The sequence below is a fragment of the Microtus oregoni genome, unplaced genomic scaffold (genome assembly GCF_018167655.1).
Source record: "Microtus oregoni isolate MIOR12 unplaced genomic scaffold, Mior012 000041F_ref0000270, whole genome shotgun sequence".
NCBI classification, from domain to species: domain Eukaryota; kingdom Metazoa; phylum Chordata; class Mammalia; order Rodentia; family Cricetidae; genus Microtus; species Microtus oregoni.
The window spans coordinates 19454173-19479354 of record NW_024543208.1 but is presented as its reverse complement, the minus strand read 5'-3'; the positions used below and the strand labels follow the sequence as shown (position 1 = coordinate 19479354).

At 43.0% G+C, this 25182-nt stretch overlaps 1 protein-coding gene across 6 annotated transcripts in view; it reads left to right on the top strand.

Moving 5' to 3' along the window:
* Positions 1 to 25182, top strand: part of Fat1 (FAT atypical cadherin 1) — a 120881-nt gene that overhangs the window by 55259 nt on the left and 40440 nt on the right. For 4 of the 6 annotated variants that reach the window (XR_005972364.1, XM_041632272.1, XM_041632274.1 and 1 more), the window contains exons 4-8: positions 13234 to 13295; positions 14235 to 14564; positions 14852 to 15062; positions 16552 to 16620; positions 17558 to 17697. Coding sequence is in view for 5 of the 6 variants with exons in the window: in XM_041632272.1 (XP_041488206.1) it covers positions 13234 to 13295; positions 14235 to 14564; positions 14852 to 15062; positions 16552 to 16620; positions 17558 to 17697 (812 nt within the window). In the remaining variant the exon portion in view is untranslated. The remainder of the gene's footprint in view (positions 1 to 13233; positions 13296 to 14234; positions 14565 to 14851; positions 15063 to 16551; positions 16621 to 17557; positions 17698 to 25182) is intronic. The other 2 variants (XM_041632275.1, XM_041632273.1) reach the window with 1 other exon arrangement.

Genomic DNA, 25182 nt, shown 5'->3' with positions numbered 1-25182 from the left:
TCTAGCTGTATTCATAGGAGGCACCTTATCCCCTGAAATCCTATAGCAGGTCCTGAGTTGTAAGAGGTGGTTTGTTCAAATGGGGGTCTGGATTGTGGGAGCCGGTGAAAGATGATCTGAAAGAAGAAAGTTCTTGTGATTTACTGACTTGGAACACCACCTGGAGACCTTAAATCAGGGTCCTCAGTAATTAACGACCGAAGGAGGAAACCACTGGACTGGAACTCTGAGATGCCGCTATGGTCAGCCTTTCCTCCTGGGACCACAGCGGAAACAGACATCAGGGGGTTAGGCTTTAGATTAGCGATGAGTGGTCAACACTGTTAATAAGGTTAGTCCCCCTGGAGTCCTCCAAGTCCTTTGTGGAAAATTTGCCGCCGCCTGTTCCTCTTACATGTTTCAGTTGCTTGTTTAATGCATGCGAGCAGCCAGGGTTTTAGTGGATTAATACAGTTGTGCGCTTTCTTGGCAGAAGCAAATGGAGGGTGAAGTGCACATTTGCTTCGTCGTGATTATCGTCTGTGGGGACCACAGGAAACCTAACAGTCAAAAGTGTCTGTTCGGACATGGAGTGGTTTCTGCCTTTGCGCTGGGAACGGGGCACCTTGAGTAGGGCTTTACAAGCCTGTCATTTGGAGGTGTGAAGGAGCCTAGGGAAGGGCTGCGTGAGGCAGCCTGGCACAGCCTATAAGGAAGGTGTGCGGGGGAATGGACAGTCGGGAGAACCCCAGAAGCGCTGTTGGTTGGTGAAAGTGGGGAAGCAGATGGAATCGGCAGCATCCAAGAGACAGATGGACAGATGGCAGCCTAGACTCTTGAAAACCAGAGTAAAGACTGAAGATAGTGTTTGTGTTGCCTTTATAAATACGGACTTATTTTCCCAGAGTCTGTATAAAATCCTTAGGACATTCTGTACACATTTAAATGACCTCCTTATAGTCATTTTATAAATGAGGCATGCATCCCAGTTTTTGTTGTTGTTGACAATTTTTTTTTTTAATAAGCCTTCTGGAACTGAGTTTGTTTTTTTTTTTTTTTTCCCCTGAATTTTCATCTCCAAGCAGCAAGTTTGAATGAGCTACTTTTAGTATCTTCCAGTGTTTAATTATGGTGCTGAGGCCGTCTTTCTACATATCAGACAGTTGTTAATACACTAATTATAAGTAGGCTTTGATGAGATTTCTCATTTAGGGCACACAGGCAAAAAAGGCTTGATTCATTTTCCTCTCCCAACACAGACCCTTTTGTCAACAGCGTAGATTTTAACAACTCTTTTTTTTTTTTTTTTTGTTTGGATATATCAAATATCAGTTAGGGTCAGTTTGCTTCTTTTAACATAAATTGTGCCTTTGCTCAAGGCAGGAGAGAGGCAGGAGCATAGATATTTTACTGTTTGGAGCCTTGACAAGGCCTGCTCACGCAAGCAGAAGCACCAGAGCTCCATGGTATGCCAAGGACAAGGGAGGAGCCCCAGACAAAAGAGACCAGTGTGAGCTATATGTGCTTCAATGTCCTCCAGTAACCCTTGAAAAGTGACCCCACCTGTGCTTGCGTCTTCTCACTATCAACTTGAGTTGCCAGATAAGTTTGAAGGTTACACTTGAGGCCTGTGCCCGCTTCACAAAAGACCAAAGTCGTCTTCGTCTCAGTGCATTTGTTATCTTTTGGGCTTTTGATACAAAAGTCGTTTTTACTTTTTAGAAGTTCCCTTGGGGTACAATTAACATGCAAGTAAATTGCACATACTGCAAACCTGCAGTTTGGTAAGTCTTGACATTTGTCTGTACACGGGAACCCCTCACCGCATCAAGCCATGGGCATACCCTTCACTACAAAGAATTTCCTCTTGGTATTCTGCTGTCCCTCTCACTCTCATTGCCCCCCATCTCTAGATGGTCTCTGATCTGCCCCTGCCCTGCCCTGCCCTTTAGCTGGAATCTCCCCAGGCAGCCTCTATGCCAGCTGCTTGATGGTATCTAATCCAGCCAACCCCAAGTTCCTTTTGCAGCAGTCAAGGCTCTTGTCCATGCTTTCCTGGCATCCTTTCTGCCTCTTGCCTGGTCCCAATGCTTTCCCTTGCCGCTCTGCTTAGGGAACATGCAGTGGGACTTAGGAAACCAGAATGATCTCTTGGACTTTCCACAAAACAAAACAACAAAAACACTTCCTCTTCCTCTTTTTCCTCCTTTCCCCTCATCCCACTATGGGGATTGAACCTAGGCAAATCTTCTACCACTGAGCCATATCCCCAGCCAAAATTGCAAGGGTTAGATTGAGGATCGGTAGGTTAGTGCACATTAGACTTTTCTAAGTGCCGCTGGTGTTCTTTTTGGACTAATTTCCATAGTGAATCTCAGTTGTCTTTGAGAGTTGAGCTTCCAGGAGACAGGCAAAGAGAGACCAGCAAACCTTGTTTTTCTTTCTTTTTTTTCTGAATTTTTTTGTGTTGTTGTTTACTTATACTTTCTAAACCTCCTGCTATCTCTTAACTTCGTTTTAACCCTTCATTGGGAGTGTGAAGCACAGTCTCCTCTACTCTTTGTACTTTGTATTACTTTATAGTCAACTTCTACACCCTCCAGTCTTTTAAATCTTTATGAGAAGGGTACAGACTACAAACACTTTATTTGCTTTTTCCCTACATTACAAATAATTACATGACTTCAGAGAGGTCAGGACCACCCAGGGGCCGAAGCCACAGGCATGAACTTCTGGGCTGCTGCTTCTTGGTATAGTGCCTTTGATGACTGAGTGTGGCTTTGCAGCGTTATTATGTATCCTAAAGAATGCTGTGTCACCTAATAGTTACTTTGAGGGTGATTCTGTTTCTGTGGCACTTTTCAGTTTAAAACCACAGTGCTCTTAAATGACACTGGAAGTTTAAGCTTGCTGCCAGTAACTGTGCATTGCAGGAATCACTGAACTTTTTGTGTAAAAGACCACAACAAAAGTTTTCCGGTAGGCAGGCTGTCCAGTGTCTGTCACATCCTTTCAGCTTTTTGTTGTTGCTGTTTTTGTTGTTGTTTATTTTTTTTTAAGCTCAGTCTGTCATTCAAGAGATGAAGGCACATGCCAGATGAGCATTGAAGTTTGTTTCAGTATGTCAAAATGTTGTGTTCAGTCATTCACAATTTAAAGTCCATACAAGCAGTGGTCTCCTGCCTCGGATTGCCTAACACTGGAAATAGTTAAGGTATTGATTTTTTTTTAATGGGGGCAGGAAGTGGGTATTTAAATTAGTTTTTCTGGAAGAACAATATCTAGCTTTCCCCACTGCTGTAAGCTAGAGTGCGTGGAAGGGTGTACTGAGTGTCCCCTCTCCAGGTTCTTCCTCTTTTAAATTGCAACAATTAGACTAGTCGTTATCAAGATCACGTTTTTTGAGACTTAGCAAGTTCATGGTAGATACTTAGAAGTGGATAGTGAACTACTAATTTGTTCCTTTTGCCTTTAAGAAATAGTTTCTCACATGAAGATAAAATATGTCCAAATTTTGGAGATTTCTGTCCTTGTGCTTCTGGTCTATCTTACTAAAAACAACTAGAGCTGCAAATGCCAGCTCACGTGGTTGACTCTTTGCGCCTGGCGGACTTTCACTATTTTCTCTTCGTTCTTTTCATAATCTTATCTGGGACTGAGTTGTTCGTGCTCAGATGGCTACATTAAAATTTCTGTGCTCTTTCTTGTAAAGATGTAAAACAGTGTGTTTAATACAGGACTGTTGGTGTCGGATATAAGTGATGCTGTGATTGATGATTCAGTAGGAGATTACAGATAGATTGAGTAGAGATAGAATATTTGCATTCAGTAATCCATAAACCTTTCTAAAACCACAGACGTCCTACAGTGTCTAGTAGATGCACTGGGCACCTGTCCAGGTTCCAGCCCCATGCGTCTTCAGTAATGAGTCTTGTATTACTGAGTAATGAATGAGGTAATGAGTAAGTGGCGTTTTATTGTGGCTGGAAAAGAGACCTAACAGTGCAATAGGAAGCAGCTACAGCTGCAAACAACTTCCAAGGGTTTCCGGTGACATTTGATCACTCTAGAGAGGAAGGAAATGGAGGACCGAGCTTACCACAATGAGAGGAATTCATTTACAAAGGACCCAAAAAGTTTACCTGTGTGTGTTTGTAGGGACTGTAGACTACTTTCTTAGCCATTTCTTATACCAGTCTTTAGTTTGTAATGGAATATCTTATCTCTAAAGTTTAAAAAGTCAGATTTTATTCTCTGCCATTTCTGCACAGGTCAAATCTGTTTTCAGGGGATCCCGGGTATCAGTTGGGTCATGGAGAATTCTGCTTTTCTATGTCACTGAATGTCAGTGATTAGAATTACATTTAAGATTTTACACTTAAAATGCTTATGTTGAGATGAGCTGATAGGAACCTTCAATAGGTCCAGAACCTTCCTCACCTTGCTCCCCTTCCTGACCCTTCCCCCCCCCCTCCCTCCCTCCCTCCCTCCCTCTTCTTCATAACTTGTGTAGAATACTAAAAACAATTAATTCCTTGTGAATTAGACTTGCCTTCTGCTCTTGTGTTTTGATACCACCAATTTCCAAGAGGGTGTAAAAGCAGAGGGAAAATCGGTGATAGTGGCCTCCGCCACTCCCCGTGTGACTTTAGAATGGCCATTTGATTTATTTTATTAGTGTTTTCTGTGGAGCTCTGGAAGTTTGAGTTAAATGAATGCCGAGCTGCTTTTCAGCCTTGACAGCCTATGAATAGAATTCCATTTTTGGCTCCAAGCCTAATCCTGCCGGCACCAGTACCACAGCGACAAACAATAGCTGCTCAGATGGCCACAGCTGCCAAAGAACCCCCAGCCGACCGCACTTAGATGTGGCCTCAGAATACCACCTAAATGAAGACAGTGCACGCTGCAGAGCCCCTGGGCTCCCAGTCCCTGTCGGAAGCTCTATGGGAGTGGATGCTGAGTGACAGCTATCGGCAGAGTTGAGCATTTGCTCAGGGTCTGCCTATGTGCGTCTCTAGCACAGGACGTTGGAAGAGGTGCTGTCCTGTGGCCCCGTTGGTCTGAGCTGAGCAAGGACTCCGACTTTCCATTGTTGGTTCTGATCTTGCCTGTTCTGTTCCTGGCACAAGTCCTTAAGGGCCAGGACCTTTCTGTATCCAGTTATTGTATCCATGACAGAACCAAGCACAACACTGAGTGTGGGAACGCTACTCAGTCCCTGCTTTCCAGTTCACTGGTAAAGAGTTTAAAAACCCAGCCGGTTGGAATGGTTCCGCTTTTCATGTGCCCTCTTTAGCATCCGTGGCTTGTCTGTCTTCCATCCATCTTCTGCGATCTTTGCAGCTGCTACAAATGACCTCGTTCTTAAGCCATTTTTATTTTATCGGGGCTGCTTGGTACAGATATGCAGGCTAGAATGTTCTTAGAGAAAGAAGGTGCTTGCACAGCCATGTGTTGCCCGGTGTTTTGTAGTCGCTGTCTCCTGTATGGAGGATGTCTCGCAGTGTCTCACAGTACATCTACTTTAATATGTCATTCTAAAACATAGTGATTTCCCCCTCATTATCTTCCCTGCGACTGTAGTTTCTGTGGTCCTTTCAGCATAAGTAATGCTAAGTGTATTTCAGCATTATACCACCAAGACAGGAAACCTGCTTAGCAGCCCAGGGTTTGGGATGTATAAGGTTCTGTCTAGACCATTGTCGTTTAAGTGCTGCTTTTATTCTAATGATTGGCATTATCTTCAAAGTAAAAAATGGGTATCAATGTATAAGAGGAGCAGAGAGACATCTGAACTGGAAAGGATGGGTTTGTGCGGGGAGAGTAAGCGTACATTTTCTGACTAGAGGGGATATTGTCATCCGGTTAGTTTTGGAGATGATGCCTTGATTGATCTCATTGTGCACTTCATGTTGCTTATCAAGTGAGCTCTTGAGAACACAGAAGAATTTGTAGATTCTATCTTGATCCTTAGTTCTAGCAGTTGTATAAGCAAGACCTTCTGTTTCATAGACGTTAACGAAATATTTATAATTGTTTTTGTTAGTGTTACTGAAAAAAAACAGCAGATCACTTTTTACTTTTTTATTTTTTGGTTTTTCGAGGCAGGGTTTCTCTGTGTAGCCCTGGTTGTCCTGGAACTCATTCTGTAGACGGGGTGAAGTCTGAAGATAGCTTCCTGCAGGCTGTTCTCCCTCTGAAATCATTCTATAGTTTTGGTGTGTTGCTTAGAATTGTGTCTCTGACTGCAGGACCTTTGTTGTGCCCCTCGGTCTGGTTGAATTCAGAGCCTTTTCAAAGCTAACTTGTTGTCACCTGAGGTTCTTAGTCTCAGCTTCAGAGGCCTTGGTTCGACAGAAGCCACATCGCCATGTTCCAGGGGAGATGCACCTTTTGTCTGGGGCTTGCCATTCAGCTCACTATAGATGGCATTTACCCAAAGTTAAAGAAAAGTAGGCTGTGAGGCAGACATTTATATAGTGTTGGGATTCTAGGAGTATTGGTTTGTGCAGTGAGAGGCTGTTTTACAAGGTAATTCATTTCATGTTGAGTTGGTTCAGCTAACCAGAGGAAGTTGTCTCCCATTCAAAAGTTGCCACCGTGTATAAAAGTTTGGCTTATGTTTTATCAATGGCTGCCTAGTTGAGGCTTGAAAAATGCCTCCTTTGAAACTTTTCAATCTAAAATTAATTTCACCCAGTAAATTGTTCTCTTATATCTTTTGCTTCCAGCCTTGAGGTATTTTTAAGACTAAAGTTTCTTCAGGGAAAAATATTCATTAAAAACCACAGATCACTACCATAAAGAATTGTATTAATGTAAGAAGTAGAACTCTCTCCTTACCCCCTCCCAGCCTCTGCCTTGGCCAGTTCTCTCCTTTCTCTTGACAACATTGGCTCGCCAACATTTTTGTCCGCATTTCCTGCCTGCACATCATCGCATTTCTGCTGGAGGCTCACACTGACATTTGCCTTTTTGTTCTTGCAGCTCTCTTTGTCTGATAGTTGCTCAACGGCTGTACCTTTGCCCAGCCCACCTATTGGTGTATCTTAGGCTGATTGTTTTGATTTTCCTTCATGTTTCAGATTCTTAGAACGCTTAGCTTGGAGCCAAGCAAGCACCCAGTTATTTTGCTAAAAAGGAAGCCAGTTATGGTGGCCCACACCTGTAGTGCCAGTATTCTGGAGGCCGAGGCAAGAGGAACACAACGCCCTGGCCAGCCTAGGCTAATGATGCCCAGCCCCCCACCCCCAACAAACAAAACAAAACCAGCTTCCACCACCACTAACAAAAAGTGCAGCTTTTCCTGTGACCAACTCAGCTTTCTCTACCTGTAATAAGACCAGAAGGCTTAAGACAGCTCTTTATTGGGGCCTAATGTTGAGCCCAGACAACTACAGACAGCCTGCTTATGTAGTTAGGAAGGAAGCATGGTGTACCATAGGTTAGTTTGTAACTCCACCTCCACCGGTCATGGCACTGTTTCCACTAGTTCAGCCTGTCAGATGCTTAGGAACCAGCCACAGGGCCTTGCCTTCCCTTGTGTGCGAGCGTTTTGTTGAGTCACTGAGAGGGCTGTCCTACCTGGTTTGGGCCTAATCGAGCATAGCTGTTACTAGGCATAGCAACCAGCCAAGGGTCTAGGCCTCAGCAGTGGCTGAAGGCCAGGTCATCTGGAGGTCACTCAGTCTTGACTTGCTTGGTGTGGATTCTTCTAAGTTGCCTGGAGTTGTTTTCTTTGGAAGGGACCTCCCTTAGTAGTCTGTAGCTATAGCACAACCTTGGTTCAGTGTTCCAGTAGTCTGACTGCACTTCCCTTAGGGCACCTTCATAATGTTCAAAACAGCTGGGATGCCATGATAGCAGCTTTGCTGGAGCCCTAAGTAGGTGTAACTTACTCATAGGCCCAAGGGAAGGATCTTTGATAGCTGTCGATCAAAAGGTCCTCTCTTCTGGTCATTCTACAGCTTGCCTCCTGTGAAGAAAAAGTAAGCACGAAAGGGCGCTTGCACCTGAAGACCCAGCACGAACATTCTGATGTCATTGACACGTTCATTAGCTCCTAGACAAATCCTTCAGGCCTCCCTGCCCCTGATCTGCCTTCCCTTTCAGGACAGGTGCTTTGTGTGTCTTTCAGAGGGCAAATTTGGGGAAGCCATTCTGGTAAACACATTGAAAATAATGCAGGCAGAAGCAGTGGGTGTTTGAGCTGGTGATTAGGACAGCATGACTACCGCTTAGGAGCTGAATTAGTCAGCTTTAAGCTGTTAGAAAGAAGCCATCCAATGCAAAACGATGATACCGGTAGACTAATTAATATTCAGAAGTTGGGGTTGAACACGAAGAACTGATTTTGGGGTATTAGACAAAGCTATAACCTAACAGTAGTATACTAGGATTCTTCATCTCCAGCTGGGTCCTGTGAAATGATTTTGGTAATAGACGTATGCACTATTCAATTGTAGCTTTTGATTCTCAACCACAAATGTTTTTTAAGTTTTGTAGATTCACTTTGGCATTTCGGTACTTTGAAATGAGAGACCGTTTAAAGGAGCTGAAATGGTCGGTGGCTTTTTGAGTTCTTTAAATCCAATCTGCAAGCCCACTTCTCCAGTTAGCCTCGCCACATTCGAGTTGCTCAGTGGCTTGCGTGGCTGGGGGCTGCTGCGTCAGACTGCAAATTTGAGAGGCTTTCAAGCTAAGGGAAACTGCTTTGAACGGTGCGCTTGAAAGACAAAGGCCGCAGCAGCTCATATATTATTGGGAAAGGCAAACAAAAAAAAAAGTTGAAGAATTAGAAAGGAAAATGAAGTAATGGTTTGGTGTAGTAACTGTCGGTTAGGTGAATGCCTGCCCCGCTCCTTGGTCTTTACCCCTTCCTGGCTTTAGTCTCAAAGTACAACAATAGGAAAATGACTGAAAGCGAAGTTTCTGCCAAGCAAGGACAAGCAGGGGCTGCACACACGCAGGACCCTGTCCTATAGCTTTGCAGTTATGTCATGAGTGCTCAGCTCTTCATCGCAGTTGGGCCTTGGTCCTAGTCAGAAACCAGGGCTTTTCTTCTGCCTGCTCCCCTGTGTAGTGTCTATGATACTGTTGTTCTTGTTCAAACTAGCTTCCTTATTTCCTTCATTCTTTGTTTCTTCAAGAGCCTTAGATCCCCTTCTCTCTCTCCCCCTCCCTCCCTCACCCCCCTCTCTCTCTCCCCCCTCCTCCCTTCCCCCCCCCCCCCTCTCTCTCTCTCTGTGTGTGGAGTGAGTCTGACTGTCTGTCTGTCACGGTTGTTTTCAGGAATACTTCCTTGTGCAGGCCCTTGCGGAATCTAGAGGTGGGTGTTGAGTGTCACCCCTTCCCCACACACTCCACCTTCTTGCTTTCTGTTTTTGAGGTATGGTCTTTCACTAAGCCTAGGGCTCACAGTGTTTGCTACACTGGCTGGCTAGATGAACTCAGGTCTTCATGCTTCCAGAGAATTCACTTTACCCACCGAGGCATCTCTCCAGAAGTTTCTCCTTTAAAGTAGACTTTAGGCACTGATGGTCTGAGTTCCTAAACTGCCAATGTGCCACGTAATTTTTTTTTTCGAGACAGGGTTTCTCTGTAGCTTTGGTTCCTGTCCTGGAACTAGCTCTTGTAGACCAGGCTCGTCTCGAACTCCCAGAGATCCGCCTGCCTCTGCCTCCCGAGTGCTGGGATTAAAGGCATGTGCCACCACTGCCCGGCGTGCCACGTAATTTTTGAGTAAGAATTAGTCTTTGGGGGGAAAAAGGAATCTTTGGAATCAGAGAGCGAGAGAGCGAGAGCGAGAGCGAGAGAGAGAGAGAGAGAGATAGATTATCCAGTAGGTAATGTATTTGAAGATCAAAGCCTAGTTAGGCTCTGAGCTTTTAGTAAGCCCTATAGCCATTAATTATGATAGCCACTTGCTATATATCAGCCATCCTAAACCTGTATGGATTTAAAAAAAGGTCTTAATTTAGATCAGGATTCTGTTGGCCTTGTACAGACTTGGCTGATTGTTTATACAAAGGTGGCAAGATCTTTGCTGGCTTGCGGCTGGTTGGTATTGGGTGGGCCTACTTAGTCGGGTGCTTGGCTGTGAGGAAGAAGGGGATGAGTACAACCTGCAATTGGCGATCCAACCAAACTCTGATGTTCTCGGATATCAGCCTTCTCAGCGAGTGTTTTCTGCGTACACACCACTTACTTGTCAAGTTCTTACTTCTACCCGTTTCTCGGAGACAGAACTCTTTGTTAGGCACGTCTGGGTTCTGAGCGGACAGGACAAGGAAGTTAAATAAGCACCTAGCCGCAACTCCATCTTCACCTGGTCAGCCTTCGCTAGGCACTGTGTGTGTGCTGGCTGCCTCTTGAAGACCTTTTGTTGCATGATGTCCCGAGGTAAAGGTTTTTAAAATTCGACAAATACTGACGTTATGCGTCAGACAGCCTGTCTTAACTTTCTAAATTTTTTAAGTAATATGAAAGACTACAAGTGAGTTTAAAATCATGTTCATTACTTTCTGTAAGGTTTGGGGGTGGTCTTCAGTTTCACAGACGTTTATGAAGTAGATTTGTAGCTAACTAGTAACTAGTGGGAAGGTCGGAAATTGACCTCTTCTTCCAGCCTGTATAGAGAATGTAATGTTTTTCTAAATCAGAGAAGGAAAATTTCTAGTCTTTGTCCTGTTTTTTTTTTTCTTCTATTTTTAGCTTCAAGGTACTAGCAGAAAAAAAAATACAGAGTTACAAAAAGAAACGCTTGCTTGTGCATGTTTTCTGCCTTTATCTTCTCTTTCCGTTTCTGTCTTCCTTTTTTCGGACCTACTTAAATGAATAGGGAGTAATCACGGCCACTTCTCCCTTAAGTTCTGAGGAAGTCGTAATTACGACATTAATAAGAATTGAAATGCCACAACACAGTGAGTTGCATACGTGATGTGATGGGAAGCCAACCCCCTCCTCTGGGACGCACAAGAACTAAATTCTAACTGTGACCTCGTTAATGAGTCACTGGTGATGTAGGAGAAAGCAGCTTCCTTTTCGCTCAGACACCTGACCTTGAGCATTGTGTTGTTTCTGTTACCCCCTGTGTCTTTCTGGAATTCGGGATGGGGGGGGACACGGCATACATATAATTTTCTTGAAGAAAAGGAATGTATAATGCTGTTTCTTATGGCATTTAATACCACTCAGTTATAACTATAAGGCTGATCACACAGTAACATTCAGGTTTGAAGCAAGGGTTTGTCGTGTTGGGAGGGGGTCAGGTGGGACTCAGCAGGAAGGAGGCTTTTAAATCAGAATGATGAAGAAGATGAGTATGTACATAGAGTAAGTGCGCAGGCCAGGAGCCAGAGTACAGGGTGCTGACCTCTCATTTGGGTTGGTAAAGTGGAGCACGCCTCAGAGGCTCCTAGTTCTCAGCTGCGTTAAGGAATTTTATTTCAAGTTCATTTTGAAGGAAAAGTCTGTAGTTAAACACTCCTTGGCTCCTCGCAAGTCGATGTCCTCATGCTGTGATGTCAGATGCACAGGCAGGATCTCTCCTGGTGAAGGTTCCTGGGAGGAAGCTCAGGACAGCTTTGATGGACTTCTCCCGGTGGGGTGGGAGCACTGTGCCTCTAGGAAGCCTTCATTGGAATTATCACGCATGCTGTCTGCAAAACTGTAAAACACACACGCAGAGTTTCTCTCAGGACCTTGTTGGGGGGTTGTAGTCTACATTGGCATCAGTGCTTTGGCGCCCCAGGGAACCTAACAGTTGACCCCAGGGGAGTTTAAAGTGAGGGGCCGCCAGAGTACATTGGAGTAGGCCTTTTAGTTCACCGCATTTAAATGGAACCTCTGTGCCCTGTGTTGCAGAAGGGGATGTGGATGGGACAAGGGAGTGGGGAGGTGGGAGGTGTTTGGCTGGATGCCTGGAAGAAGTGCAGGTAATTCTAAATCTAAACCTGTAAAGGGGTGTCAGGTACCTTGCTTCCATACTGAACGGAAATACAGATCGTTAAGTCCCTCGTTAGCTGTTTGATGTAAGTGAAGTATGAAGGGAAATTTTGTTGGACACCGTTGGCGAGTGAGTGAGCACCAGGCAGTTTGTCTTGTGAGCGTGCCGCGCCGTTTCCTGTGCCATCTTACACAGTGGTCGACGATTTGCTAGGAGCATTAGGACAACTAGGTGGGACAATATAACAATGATTTCTTGTCTTTTTTTTTTTTTTTTTAACTGTTTGGAATCCACAGTTCAGGGGTGGTGGTGGTGGTGAACCTCTCGTGGAAATAGGATTAAACAGGTCTCTGCCACTGAAAGGGAACCCTCGTGCCACATTGGGCAATGCTGTCCTGTTGTTACTTATAGAACTGCTCGTGTTCCTTGAGCCCTGGCAGTCTGTAGCTATAGTCTGGGAAAAAGCCCAGTGTCCAACTATAACATAGGCTTCTGTTTTGTCGAAACGACAGTACTGCTGTATTACATTGTGTGGAAGTTAGCCGAGTAGATATAAGAACCAAAAGCATTGAGTTAATTAAAATACATTTCTTATATTTATAAATTTAGAGAAATATTTTAGCCTCTAATTGCTTCTGTGATCGTAGTTATAGGAGAAAATCAATTATTAAGGAAAGTTGGTTTTCTTCTTAACATGACACTTTCGAAAGCTCTTTGAGAATTTCCTAGAATATGTTTGGATCACACTCATTTCCAACCCCCCAGATCAACTTTTACCTGCTCCCAACTTCCATTTTTAAATACTCCACCAAGTTCAATTATGCTGCATAGGCTTACGGGTGTGGGGCCACCCACTGGAACACGGTCTACTCATAAAGGGCCCCACTCTTAAGAAAGCTCTCCTTGCCTCCCCAGAAGCCATCAACTGCCAGTAGCTCCTCAGGAAGTGGTAGGGACTTGTGGGCCTTTCCTTGTTCCGTCCTGGAAAATCAACCGGCTTGGTGGGGTGGACAACCACAGCCATAAGGCTGGTTCCTGAGTGCCTTGAGCTAGTCTCCTGGCAGTTCTGGGAAGGAGGAGGACCGCCCCAGCACCTGCCTTTACTTGGTCTCCCGGGTCTCCCGGGTCTCGTTCTCACCACACTCCCACTCCGATGCACCTGTCTCCACTGAAAGCAGTTTTACAGGAGGCTTTGCTCGTTGCAAGAAAATGCAACGAATTCCCGTGGTTACTAAATAGAACAGCCAGGCATGGCATAACTGATGGTATTTTGTTAGAATCAATAAACGTGCACCTTTTTGCAGGTCTCATCACAACCACGTCGAGGAAGCTGGACCGGGAACAGCAGGATGAGCACATACTCGAGGTAAGCCTTCCTTTATTTCTAATTACTTCTGAAGCATCCACCTCCTAGCCACCCTGAGAGCTCTGACTTCTGGCCTTCATTGCTGCTAATATTTAATAATGAATACCACACACGCACACACACCTCAAACATCCTCAGAATAAACAAACTCTGCCATCAGAACCTTTCTGAATTTCGTACATTATTACATGGCAGTCCTCACACACATTTATAAGTACATTGGCAAACAGTGCCATTTGAATCTCATTTTTGTTTACGGAAGTGGTATTCTTCTCTGTACGTCCCATAGATTTCTTTTTCCTCAGATATGCCTTTAAGACATGTTCATATTTAGATATCTAGTTGAGCCGTTTAAACTGTGTTTCGTTTATTTCCGGATGGTTTTATTCTTAAATCATTGCATTAGCCATGCAGTTTTACACTCAGGTTTGTTTATAACCTAGAGATATTTTCTAAAAATATCCGAAGTATAAATAGGCGGAAAACAAACATCGCCACTTCTAAAATGTTCTGGTTAATTTAAGATGTTTCTGCACTTATTTCTTTACTTCATGATGGCTGGGGGCCAGTCGTTAGCAGAATGAGGGTGGCAGGGTGGGGGGATTTGAAGGAAACAGGTAGACGGTACCATGGTGACCAACAGGGGCAGCCAAGAAAGGCGACCATCGGAGGTTGGGTGTAGCAGAGCGAGCCAGGCCTTGGGGCCAGGTGCTTTTGTTATCTGTGAGCTGACTGTGTGAGAAGTGGCAGCTATGTCCTCGCCACTGTCCAGGTCCCCATCTCTTTGCCGTGAAGCCAGGAGAGTTTGGCTCACCTTGAGAGGCAGTGGGATGAACATTGGTGTCGTATGAGCTGTAGCTCTTTCTGCAAACACTACCTCACCTCAGGAATGGCTTCACTTGTTATCTTTCTAAAAGCTTCCTTACTTTTGAAACCCAGGTTACTGTTACAGACAACGGCACGCCCCCCAGATCCACCACTGCAGGGGTCATCGTGAAAATCCTTGATGAAAATGACAACAAGCCCCAGTTCCTGCAGAAGTTCTACAAAATCAGGCTCCCGGAGCGAGAGAAAGCGGACGGGGAAAGAAATGCCAAGCGAGAACCCCTGTACCGCGTCATAGCTGCGGATAAGGACGAAGGGCCCAATGCCGAGCTGTCCTACAGCATTGAGGAAGGGAACGAGCATGGCAGGTTTTCCATTGAACCCAAAACGGGAGTGGTTTCATCCAAAAAGTTCTCTGCGGCTGGAGAATACGATATTCTTTCAGTGAGTTGGATTTCTCTCTTGCCTTTCTGGGAACATAAGCCATGTAGTTCTTTCTCTCTATTGAGAAAGTGACAGGCGGGGTTTGGAAAGTGTGGGTTGATTTTCTTTGTCAGCTCCCACTCCAGTGACTGTGGCCGTGCAGCAATTATTCTTGTCACCAAGCATCGAGCATACACTGTGTTCTAATACAAGTCTGGAGTACCTGAAATAGACAAACGCGTCTAGACTTGGGTTAGGAGATGTAGCTTGCGATTGCTGTTTTCATCCCGTCTGGTCCTGTTTTTTAGATTAAGGTAGTTGACAATGGTCGCCCTCAGAAGTCATCCACCACCAGACTCCATATCGAGTGGATCTCCAAACCCAAGCCGTCGCTGGAGCCGATCTCATTTGAAGAGTCGGATTTTACATTTACGGTGATGGAAAGTGACCCGGTGGCTCACATGATTGGGATGCTCTCGGTTGAGCCTCCGGGCATACCTCTGTGGTTTGACATCATCGGTAAGCATTACTCACAGCTCTTGTCAGCCTTGCGTGGGTTGCACTGAGAACCTGACAGGGTTTTCTGATGATTCCTCACTTGAGAATGTTACTATGGGGAAAGATCTATAGGTGAAGAATTTTCTTAAACTATAGTGGTTTGACAGCAGCAGCAGAAGAAGAAAATTCTTACAACATACATTAAAATTACTTAAAGTAAGAACTCCTGGGTGTGTAGAGATGGCTCAATAGAGCACCAGCTGCTCATCTAGGGACCAGAGTTTATTTCCAGCGCCCTCATGGCAGCTTATAACCCTCTATAACTCCTGTTCCAGGGGCTCCGATGCCGTCTTCCGGCCTCTACAGTCACTGCACTCATGTGGAAAGCCATCCACACACATACAAACTTTAAAAAAAACAAACATAAATAGGTATTCGAAAACCATTTAGTCAGTTAACATTTTTGCAAAAACTTACTTTGGGGGAGGGGCATACACAGGGAGTTTCAGGAACCTAAATGTGTTGGACCAGGTCCATATCTATATCATACACATGCTATGTTATTAGTCGTGATTATATGAAATTTAAAGCGACTACGGTAGCTTCTCATTTTTACATCTTTTTCCAGGAAGCTTCACCCTCCTAAAAAATACACATGCTTAAGTTAGCATTTTTGCTATTTGATGAACTCACACCTAGAATATTCGATTTGCTTTTTTAAAAGATTATATTAGAACTTTACAGTGCATGCGATCCGCTGCCTTTTCCACCCCCTTTTAGACAAACACAGGCCCTGAACTTGACAAACAAGCGCTCTGCTACTGCACTACGCACCTCCCCTTGTTTTTGCCTTTGAGACAGGATTTTATTAGGTTGCTCAGGGTGGCTTCAGATTTGTCACCCTTTCTGCCTCAGCCTCCAGAGTAGCCACAATCATAGGTGTGGGCTTTGATGCCTAGCCTTAGGCCTTTAAAAAATTCTTTTCACCACAATTTTTGCTTTTTGGTTTTGAGAGGGGGTTTCTCTATGTAGCCCTGGCTATCCTAGAACTCCCTATATAGACCACGCTAGCCTCAGACTCAGAGATCAGCCTGCCTCTGTCTCCCGAGTGCAAGGATTAAAGCCACCACCATGTGCTCTCCACAAGATTTTAATTAAAAGGCTGCTTTATGAATTAAAAGTATGTTTGTTTGCAACCACCATCTCCACTTGGGACGCAGCCACTTCTTCCTTTCACCTTGTAGCCAGGTTGCCTCTTGCCTCCCGGTGTGTAAAATGTTCTCTCTGCAGCCATGGCTGCTGTTCTTGACGGGGAATGACGACTGCCATGAGTAACCGTAATCACGATGTTTTCTTTCTCTTCACTTCTCTCACGTGTCCAGACTAACCAGCTTCTGTTGTACCGTTATCAGACTTGCTTTTAACTCCTTACTCTTGGGGACCCGTTTGATTGACTGTTCTTCTCCTGTGCTTGCTTTCCACGCTTGCTTGCTTCCTTTGGCTGTGTCAGGAGACACGCTTGCTAGAGACGTCTTTTACATCTTTCAGATGGCGTGTGACCTGAACTGTACAGCAGAAGGTATCTGCTGAGATCACATAATTTGCCACGTGATTATGAGATCAAAAATCAAAGCATGGATTTTGTGTTCAGAGTCGGATTCCCCCTCCTCCCCAATCCCAATTCTTTTCATGGTGTATATGCATGGCCACCCATCCCAGTTACAAACATGTTGACTCTTAATTGTCCCTGCATCAGTAGTTTCAGGTTTGAGACAGATGACTCCGTGTGTGTGTGTGTGTGTGTGTGTGTGTGTGTGTGTGTCTGCCTGCCTGCCTGTCTGTTTTGTTTGGGGTAGATTTAGCCTATAATTTAAGTATGACATTAAGCCTTATTTTTTTTTTCATTCCATTTCTTTCCTATTTGTATGAGTGTCTCAACCTCCATGGGTTTGAAGAGAGTTTTATTTAGAATGTAATTGGAGGATAGATATCTGGATAGTAAATAGGACGAGTAAACTTGCTTCTGAAAAGTAGTTTTAAGGAGTCCGAAATAGAGCTGATTCAAATTAAATGTAACTGTTTCTTTCAGGGCTCAAATTTGTTTTTAATAGTTATTACTACTGAGCATAGTATATTCTAAATAGTACAACTCTTTTTTTTCTAGTAATAAAAACTATTTTCAGTGAGGTTTTCATAGTCATGCGCAAATTTTTATATTGCCTGCAAAATCCAAAGTAATTGACAGGTAGGGTTAGCATGGCTGTTTGCTTGTGGACTTGCTTTCTTCTCAGTTCTTGACCTCCTCAACATTAAGGCCCAGTGTTGTGTAAAAGCACTCTGAATAGCTAGCCATTCTTTCTTATGTTTGGAAATGCTAGCTCCTTTGAGTCACTTTGATCATTGTATTATTAAACCTCTGTTTTCATGGCCATTGAGTATCAGAAAGTATAAAACACATGGCAGATCTTTATTGTATGATTTGCTCTAGCACCTCTGTTTGTCCTAATTTCAATTAGGTGGCAACTATGACAGTCACTTCGATGTCGACAAGGGCTCCGGCACGATCATTGTTGCCAAACCCCTCGATGCAGAGCAGAAATCCAACTATAACCTCACAGTGGAGGCGACAGACGGGACCTCCACCATCCTCACTCAGGTAAGTGAACGCTAGCGATGCCTCTGTCAGAAGGACAGAAAACGCCCTGCCGTCAGGATGTGAAGACAGCACGGGCAGTTGTGTGTTGGTGTAGTTTACACACATACACACCAGGAGTCCTTACTCAGGGACAGAAACCGCAGATCCTGAGTGCGGTTGTGCCTTCTGTGCCTGCTGCTGAACAGTCCCATAAAAATGTCAAGAGGGGTCCTGACCCCATTGTAGTCTTTGCACTTCCCCTCACAGGCTTAGTCTGTCGCTTACTTCAAGCCGTGGTGCTGGAGTTTTCCCACAGGATGAGCTCTACACATCATTTTCTTGAAGCTCTTAATAGCTTAAACAGCTGACAGGTTGGTTCCCTTCCTTCCTCCTTCTTCCCCTTCTTCCTTCCTGTTCTTTTCATTCAAACTAAACCCAGGTTTGTATAAAAATAACTCTTGAGTGAGATTGGACCAACAATTCTTTTGCACTTTTATTTGTTGCTATCTGATCGTCAGTGGCTGGCTAGATTTCTGGTTTCAAACTTTAATGTTAAAACCCTGTAAATTAATTGAATTTTAATTGAATTCTATTTTTTAAGCGAATTCTCTGATGCTTAGTAGTGGCTGTCCAAAGTGATGTTCCTGGATGATTAGTAACTGTGGGTTTTAGCAGGAAACCTGCCTGTCTTTCTTTCCTCCTTTCCTCCCTCCCTCCCTCCATCAATTTTATTAGACCACGTTTCTTTAGAAGCAAAAGTGTGGCAACAGGATCCAAATCCCGAAGCTAAAAGGCTTGCGTGTTACTTAACTATCCCTAAGGAAGCTGAAGCTTAGAGACGGAGATGCTTCTGAAGTTTTCTGTCTTTAGATTATGTTCTCCGAAACCGTAAATGAGACAGGTCATCCCCCCCTGTCATTTGGTTGCCTTCACGATTGCGAATTACAGTCTGGGATGTAGTTTCAGTTAATAAATGACTAGATAATTTAAGGGTAGCTATAAAAATATTTTAGTCCTTTCTCCCAGTGCCTATGACTTTACAGTCCGTGAGACCGGCAGCACATGCTGTGTGTGGCTTACGCTGTGGGGATTGTTTTGAGTGGCCATGGGGAAGGCGCAGTGCTGTACTGCAGTTTCTCTCAGCTGCGTATTTCACTGCAGTAACAAGCAGCACGCATGGGATTTTTCTCTCTTCGGAAACGAGCCCCTGATGTTGAACTGCAGAGCACAAGAGTGAGAATTAAAGCATCAGAAATTATAGTAAGATTAAGCAGTGTCCCTGTGCACGGTCTCCTTCGTGTGAGTAACTGGAAATGTAGCCAGAGGGATTCGGGAAGCCGTGGAAATGGCCCTCTGTAGCAGCCGTTTCTCGTGACTAGACCTGTGCATCCACATGGTGTTTTTACCTCGTTAGGAGGTAATTGGTAATGCATCTCTGAAGGCATAAGTCACAAACAATGCCACACCAATTCGGGGTTATGATTATTAGGGTGGTATTTATTTAAAGGGGAAAAAACTTACAGATCACTGTCCCAGGCAACAGCCCTCTAAGCAACCAGGAAAGGAGTCTAGTCACAGGCGGAGCAGGAAGTGAAGAGAGAGAGGAGAGGGAAGTGACCGCTTTTTTTAAAGGGAGAGAAACCACGCCCCAGTGGGCTGGTACCTCAGCGGTGATAGGCTGGAGGAGTGGGAGGACCTCCCGCAACACCTCCCCCTTTTGTTTAAATAAGAGAGTTCTAAACCTACTATGAAATTATATACAATAAGTACAAATATCCTATTCTAACTAGCTTAGGTCTTGTATAATAGATAACTTGGCCAAGTCATGAGAGAAAGTAACTACATTTATATAGTCTTCAACCCCATCAAAGATCTGAGAAGGGAATTAATGTTACCTGGGTAATTAGGAAGTTCAGTAAAACAACTTCCAAAACATGCAACAAATCACAGAGACAACTGGCTACCTGGGCAATCACCCAAAATCACGTTAGCAGCGTTGAAGCAACCAACTTTGGCTAAGGCCTAACATAACTGACATACCATTTTCAAAGGCAAGCAACTTTTCAAAACTATCTTACCCTGTCTTGGCAGGATATGACAGCCCTGTTTTATCCACTGATGCACGCTCTGTATCTTTGTCAGTCGTTGAGGTATGGGAATTTCTTTGCCCCAAGGCCAGTTCTGCCAAAAAGAAGGCTCCAGGTGGAGTGTCTTTGGTGCTCAACATTCTCTCGGGAATAGAGTGGTGTTGCCAGGAGCAATTGTGTCTCACTACCACAAAACTCTGAGTTAGATTAAAGGCCATTTTCTACAGCTCTTTGAAGAAGTTGAAGATTATCTATCTATACTGAGTATAATCTCTATATATCTAAAGAACCTGATTAGTCTATTATAAATGACAAACTTAGCTGCCTATGAGTCTATATAATTCTCAATATCTATCTAACTTAAAGACTAAGACAATAAACGACTGTGAAACAAATGAGGACAATGACCTCCAAATATAAACAATGTACAAATATACATTGCAGTAGGTAAATATATATCAATACACAATCATTATATAAGTATCTTAATCAGAGGTAGAAATGTACACTGCAATATGGTAAATATATATATAATATATATATATATAAATACAATATATGTCAATACATAAAAAATGTTTTAAACAGAGGTAGAAGCATGCGTACAATAGTCAATATAATTTAACTTTGTATCAATATACAAGAATCTATACCAATGTATTTGTCTAAAAACAGTAACTCACAATTACAAATCTATTATCCCATCATCCCTTCTTTTTTTCAAAATGATCCCTGAGCGTATAAAATTCCTCCCCCAACCCTCAATCGCATACTAATTATAATCAACCCCTAAATGATGTCCCTAAACCCAAGGGCAAACTTTACTGGGAGAGGGGACGTCGTCCTCTAGAATTACTTCCAGCTGTCATGGGGGCGACGTTCTTTCTGGGGGATCCCGTGAAAGTGAAATGATGGTTAAATTTCAAGATCAATGTCTTTAAAAATTGCCAATAGTCTCTGAGTATTTTGTGCAGGTCTGGCCAAAATGTTGTATAAGATGTGCACCATTTCAGCTAACCAAGTTGGAACTGTCTTGTGCAGCTGGTACCAAAAGCAGGTCTTGTAGTAGCGCTATCAGTATCATGACGTCATATCAACCAGGTGGAGTTGTTGTTATGGGGCCCCATCTTCTTCCTGGAAACTTCAAATGTCACTTCAGGAAAAACTCATTGTTCATTATGAAAAACTTAAACATTAATCATATAGACATATATATATATATTCAATGAAAGACATGATAGATATATTCAATGAAAAGTATGATAGATATGAAGAAAAGCAAAGATGTTTTCTAAACTCATATTTCTTTCTGTCCCGTATCATGGCTCTTGACATGAGACAGAAACTCCAGAAACTCTGGGTTTTTCTCTTACTAACAGGCTTGGAATTGGAGAGGGACTGAGCCAGAGTCCAACTTCAAAACCAGCTTTATAAATTTAGAAATATGGTTTAATATTACTTACACAACCCATTCAGTTGTCTTGATATTTCCTATTGGGCAGGTATTTTTCCATCTGTCAGTATCCAAACATCCAGGGTCCCTTGAATTTCTCAAAGATGAGTGTTTTCCTGTGGAGATAAGAACAGAACCCTGCCCCCATTCTATATGTTATTCTTACCACCTGTATGAATATCATCGTTGTGGATGAGTTGTCATTTCTCCTTTCCAAGAGGTTTCTCCTCTTCAAATCGAAACTTTATTAATTTTGATGGTATCCACAATTTTTCTTCTCCTGTGGAAACAAGAGCAAAACCCCTTCCCCAACGTAGCACATCTCCTGGCTTCCACTGAGAGGTCAGCACATCTTTGAAATAAATCGGTTGATTTAGTTCAGCAAACTTTTCCATTATCCAATGTCTTTCTGCTGCTGTCGTTCCTTTCTCATTAGCATTAAGAAAATTCAAGGTTAATAAAGCATTATGTAATCTATTTCTGGGGGTATTTTCAGTCCCTTTCTGTTTGTTCAGCATATCCTTTATAGTACGATTTGATCTTTCTATAACTGCCTGACCTGTAGGATTATTTGGTATACCTGTAATGTGTTTTATATTATAATAATCAAAAAAGCGTTTCATTTTCTTAGATACATATGCTGGACCATTATCTGTCTTAATTTGCGCAGGTATACCCATGATGGCCATAACTTCCAATAAATGTGTGATTACTGAATCAGCCTTTTCTGAGCTCAGGGCAGTAGCCCATTGAAAACCTGAATACGTGTCTATGGTGTGGTGTACATATTTTAATTTACCAAATTCCATAAAGTGGAACACATCCATCTGCCAGATTTCATTTCTCTTAGTACCCTTTGGGTTACTCCTGCAGGCAACGGTGTTTGATTATAGAAAGAACAAGTAGGACATCTCTTTATAATGTCCTTAGCTTGTTGCCAAGTAATGGAAAATTCTTCCTTTAGGCCTTTACTATTGACATGATGCTTTTTATGAAATTCCGAGGCCTGCAACACACTTCCAATCAATAATTGATCAATCTCAGCATTGCCTTGGGCTAGAGGACCAGGCAGACCTGTATGGGACCGGATGTGTGTTATGTACATCGGACAAAGCCTGTTCCTGATTATGTCTTGTACCTGGATAAACAATGAAGTCAACTCTGTGTCATCTGGTATAAATTCAGCGGTTTCAATATGCAAGATAATCTTTCTGCATATTGTGAATCTGTAACTATATTAAGAGGTTCTTTAAAATCCCTTAGCACCATAAGAATGGCATATAATTCTGCCTTCTGGACAGAATTATAAGGGCTTTGTTCCACCTTACTCAATTCATCTGACTTGTAACCTGCTTTCCCTGATTTATTTTCATCAGTATAGAACGTATGGGCTCCAGTTATTGGAGCATCACGTACAATTCTAGGAAGAATCCAAGAAGTTCTTTTTATGAGATTAAGTCTATCACTTTTGGGATAGTTGCTATTAATTTCTCCCAAAAAGTTAGCACAAGCTCTTTGCCACGGTTCATTGTCTTCCCATAACTTTTTTATTTCTTCAGTAGTAAAAGGCACTATAATTTCTGCTGGGTCTATACCTGCTAGTTGACGAAGTCTCAGCTTACCTTTTATAATTAATTCAGAGACTTTTTCCACATAAGTTTTTAATTTTTTACTTGGTTTATTAGGTATAAATATCCACTCTAAAATAATATCTTCCCTCTGCATTAGAATCCCTGTAGGAGAAATTCTGGAAGGCAATATGACTAGGATGCAGCTAAGATTTGGGTTCACCCTATCCACATGTGCCTCCTGTAATTTTTCCTCAATCATTGTCAGTTCCTTTTCTGCTTCAGCTGTCAGTTCTCTTGGACTATTCAAATCTTTATCACCATCTAAGGTTTTGTTTAAATGAACTATTAGATCAGGTGTTATCCCAACAGCTGGTCGTAGACTGGAAATGTCTCCTAACAATCTTTGGAAGTCATTAAGAGTCTTTAACCGGTCTCTCCTAATTTGTGCCTTTTGCGTTTTAATTTTCTCTAACCCTATTCTGTAACCTAGGTAATTAATAGAATTTCCTCTTTGAATCTTTTCAGGGGCAATTTGTAATCCCCACCTAGGCAAGACTTTCTTTACTTCTTCAAACATCCTTTCTAAAGTATCTTTATTTGAATCAGATAATAAGATGTCATCCATGTAATGATAAATGATGGACTTGGGGAATTGTTTACGAATTATTTCCAATGGCTTACTTACAAAATATTGGCACAGTGTAGGACTATTGAGCATACCCTGTGGGAGGACAGTCCATTGATATCTCCTATTAGGCTGAGAATTATTATAAGTAGGCACTGTGAAGGCAAATTTTTCTCTATCCTTTTCTTGTAACGGTATAGTGAAAAAACAATCTTTCAAATCAATAACTATAAGAGGCCATCCTTTTGGTAACACAGAAGGCAAAGGAATTCCAGATTGTAGTGGGCCGATAGGTTGAATTACTTTGTTGACAGCTCTTAGATCTGTCACCATTCTCCATTTACCAGATTTCTTTTTTACAACAAACACAGGAGAATTCCAAGGGCTGGTTGATTCTTCAATATGGTGAGCATCTAGTTGCTCTTGCACCAGCTGTTCCAATGCCTGTAGTTTATCTTCAGCTAGAGGCCATTGTTTGGTCCATATCGGCTTCTCAGTTAGCCATTTTAAAGGTAGGGCCGTTGGTACCTCTAAAGGTTTGGTATTTGCTGTATGTTCTTGTACAGCCTGAATGGCTGGTGACCTTTTTCCATAATACCTCATCATATCCTTTCCAGAATTATGAGTTCCTGGAAATACAGGAATGTTAATCTGGGTATTCCATTGCTGTAGCAGGTCACGGCCCCATAAATTTATGGCAATATTGGCTATATATGGCCTTAGTCTTCCTATTTGCCCTTCGGGCCCTATGCATTCAACCCATCTTGTGCTTTGTTTTACACGAGATAGGGTTCCAATTCCCAGGAACTGAACATCTACCTCTTGAAGAGGCCAATTCGGATGCCAAGATTCTGGGGTAATGATACTTACATCCGCACCTGTGTCTAACAAGCCTTCAATAAAAGTGCCGTTTATACAGACTCTTAGCTTTGGTCTTTGATCATTAATAGAAGTCTGCCAAAATATACGTTTACTCTGTCCTATTGGGTTTTTTGACTCATCCTCCACACGTAATTCTTCATTTAGACCAGTATTACTTTTTACAGCAGAAATTGGAGCTTTTAATTTTCTTGGTGAGGCACGTTCTCCACTGTGACTGGGAATGACTGGGCCACTGTTGGCTTGGGGGCCTGCGAGAGGCCCCCCAAGGAGTTTCCCGATGATTTCGGATTGCCCCGTCTGTCTGTTGTTGACCTACATTCGTTGGACCAATGCCTGCCTTTACCGCATCTCCTACATATACCTGAAGGCCGAGGTCTCCTATTTTTGTCATTCCCAGAAGAGATATTATTTCTAGAAATTCTTTGCCTGCAATTCCTTTGCAGATGTCCTAATTTACCACAATTAAAACACCTGGCAGTTTGACGTCTCCTCATTGCTTTGGAAATCACTTCTCCTACCCAAGATTCGTCATTATAGCTAAATGTCTCAACATTCATCGTATGCTGAATCCATTCATCCATAGGTGCTGATCTAGACTTTAAAGGCCCAATTATCTTTTTGCATTGTATGTTTGCATTCTCAAAAGCTAGAGATTGAAGAAGTATTCGTCTAGCTTCTGGGTCTGTTACCCCTATGTCCAGAGCCTTAATAAATCTTTGCAAAAAGTCAATAAAGGGTTCTCTCTGTCCCTGCCTAATTCTGGTATATGATTCAACCCTTTTTGCTGGATCTTGTATCCTATTCCAAGCATTTAAAGCTGCTTGGTGACATAGACACAGTACTTCATCGTCATAAAGAGCTTGGACCTGTGGATCAGCATATTCTCCT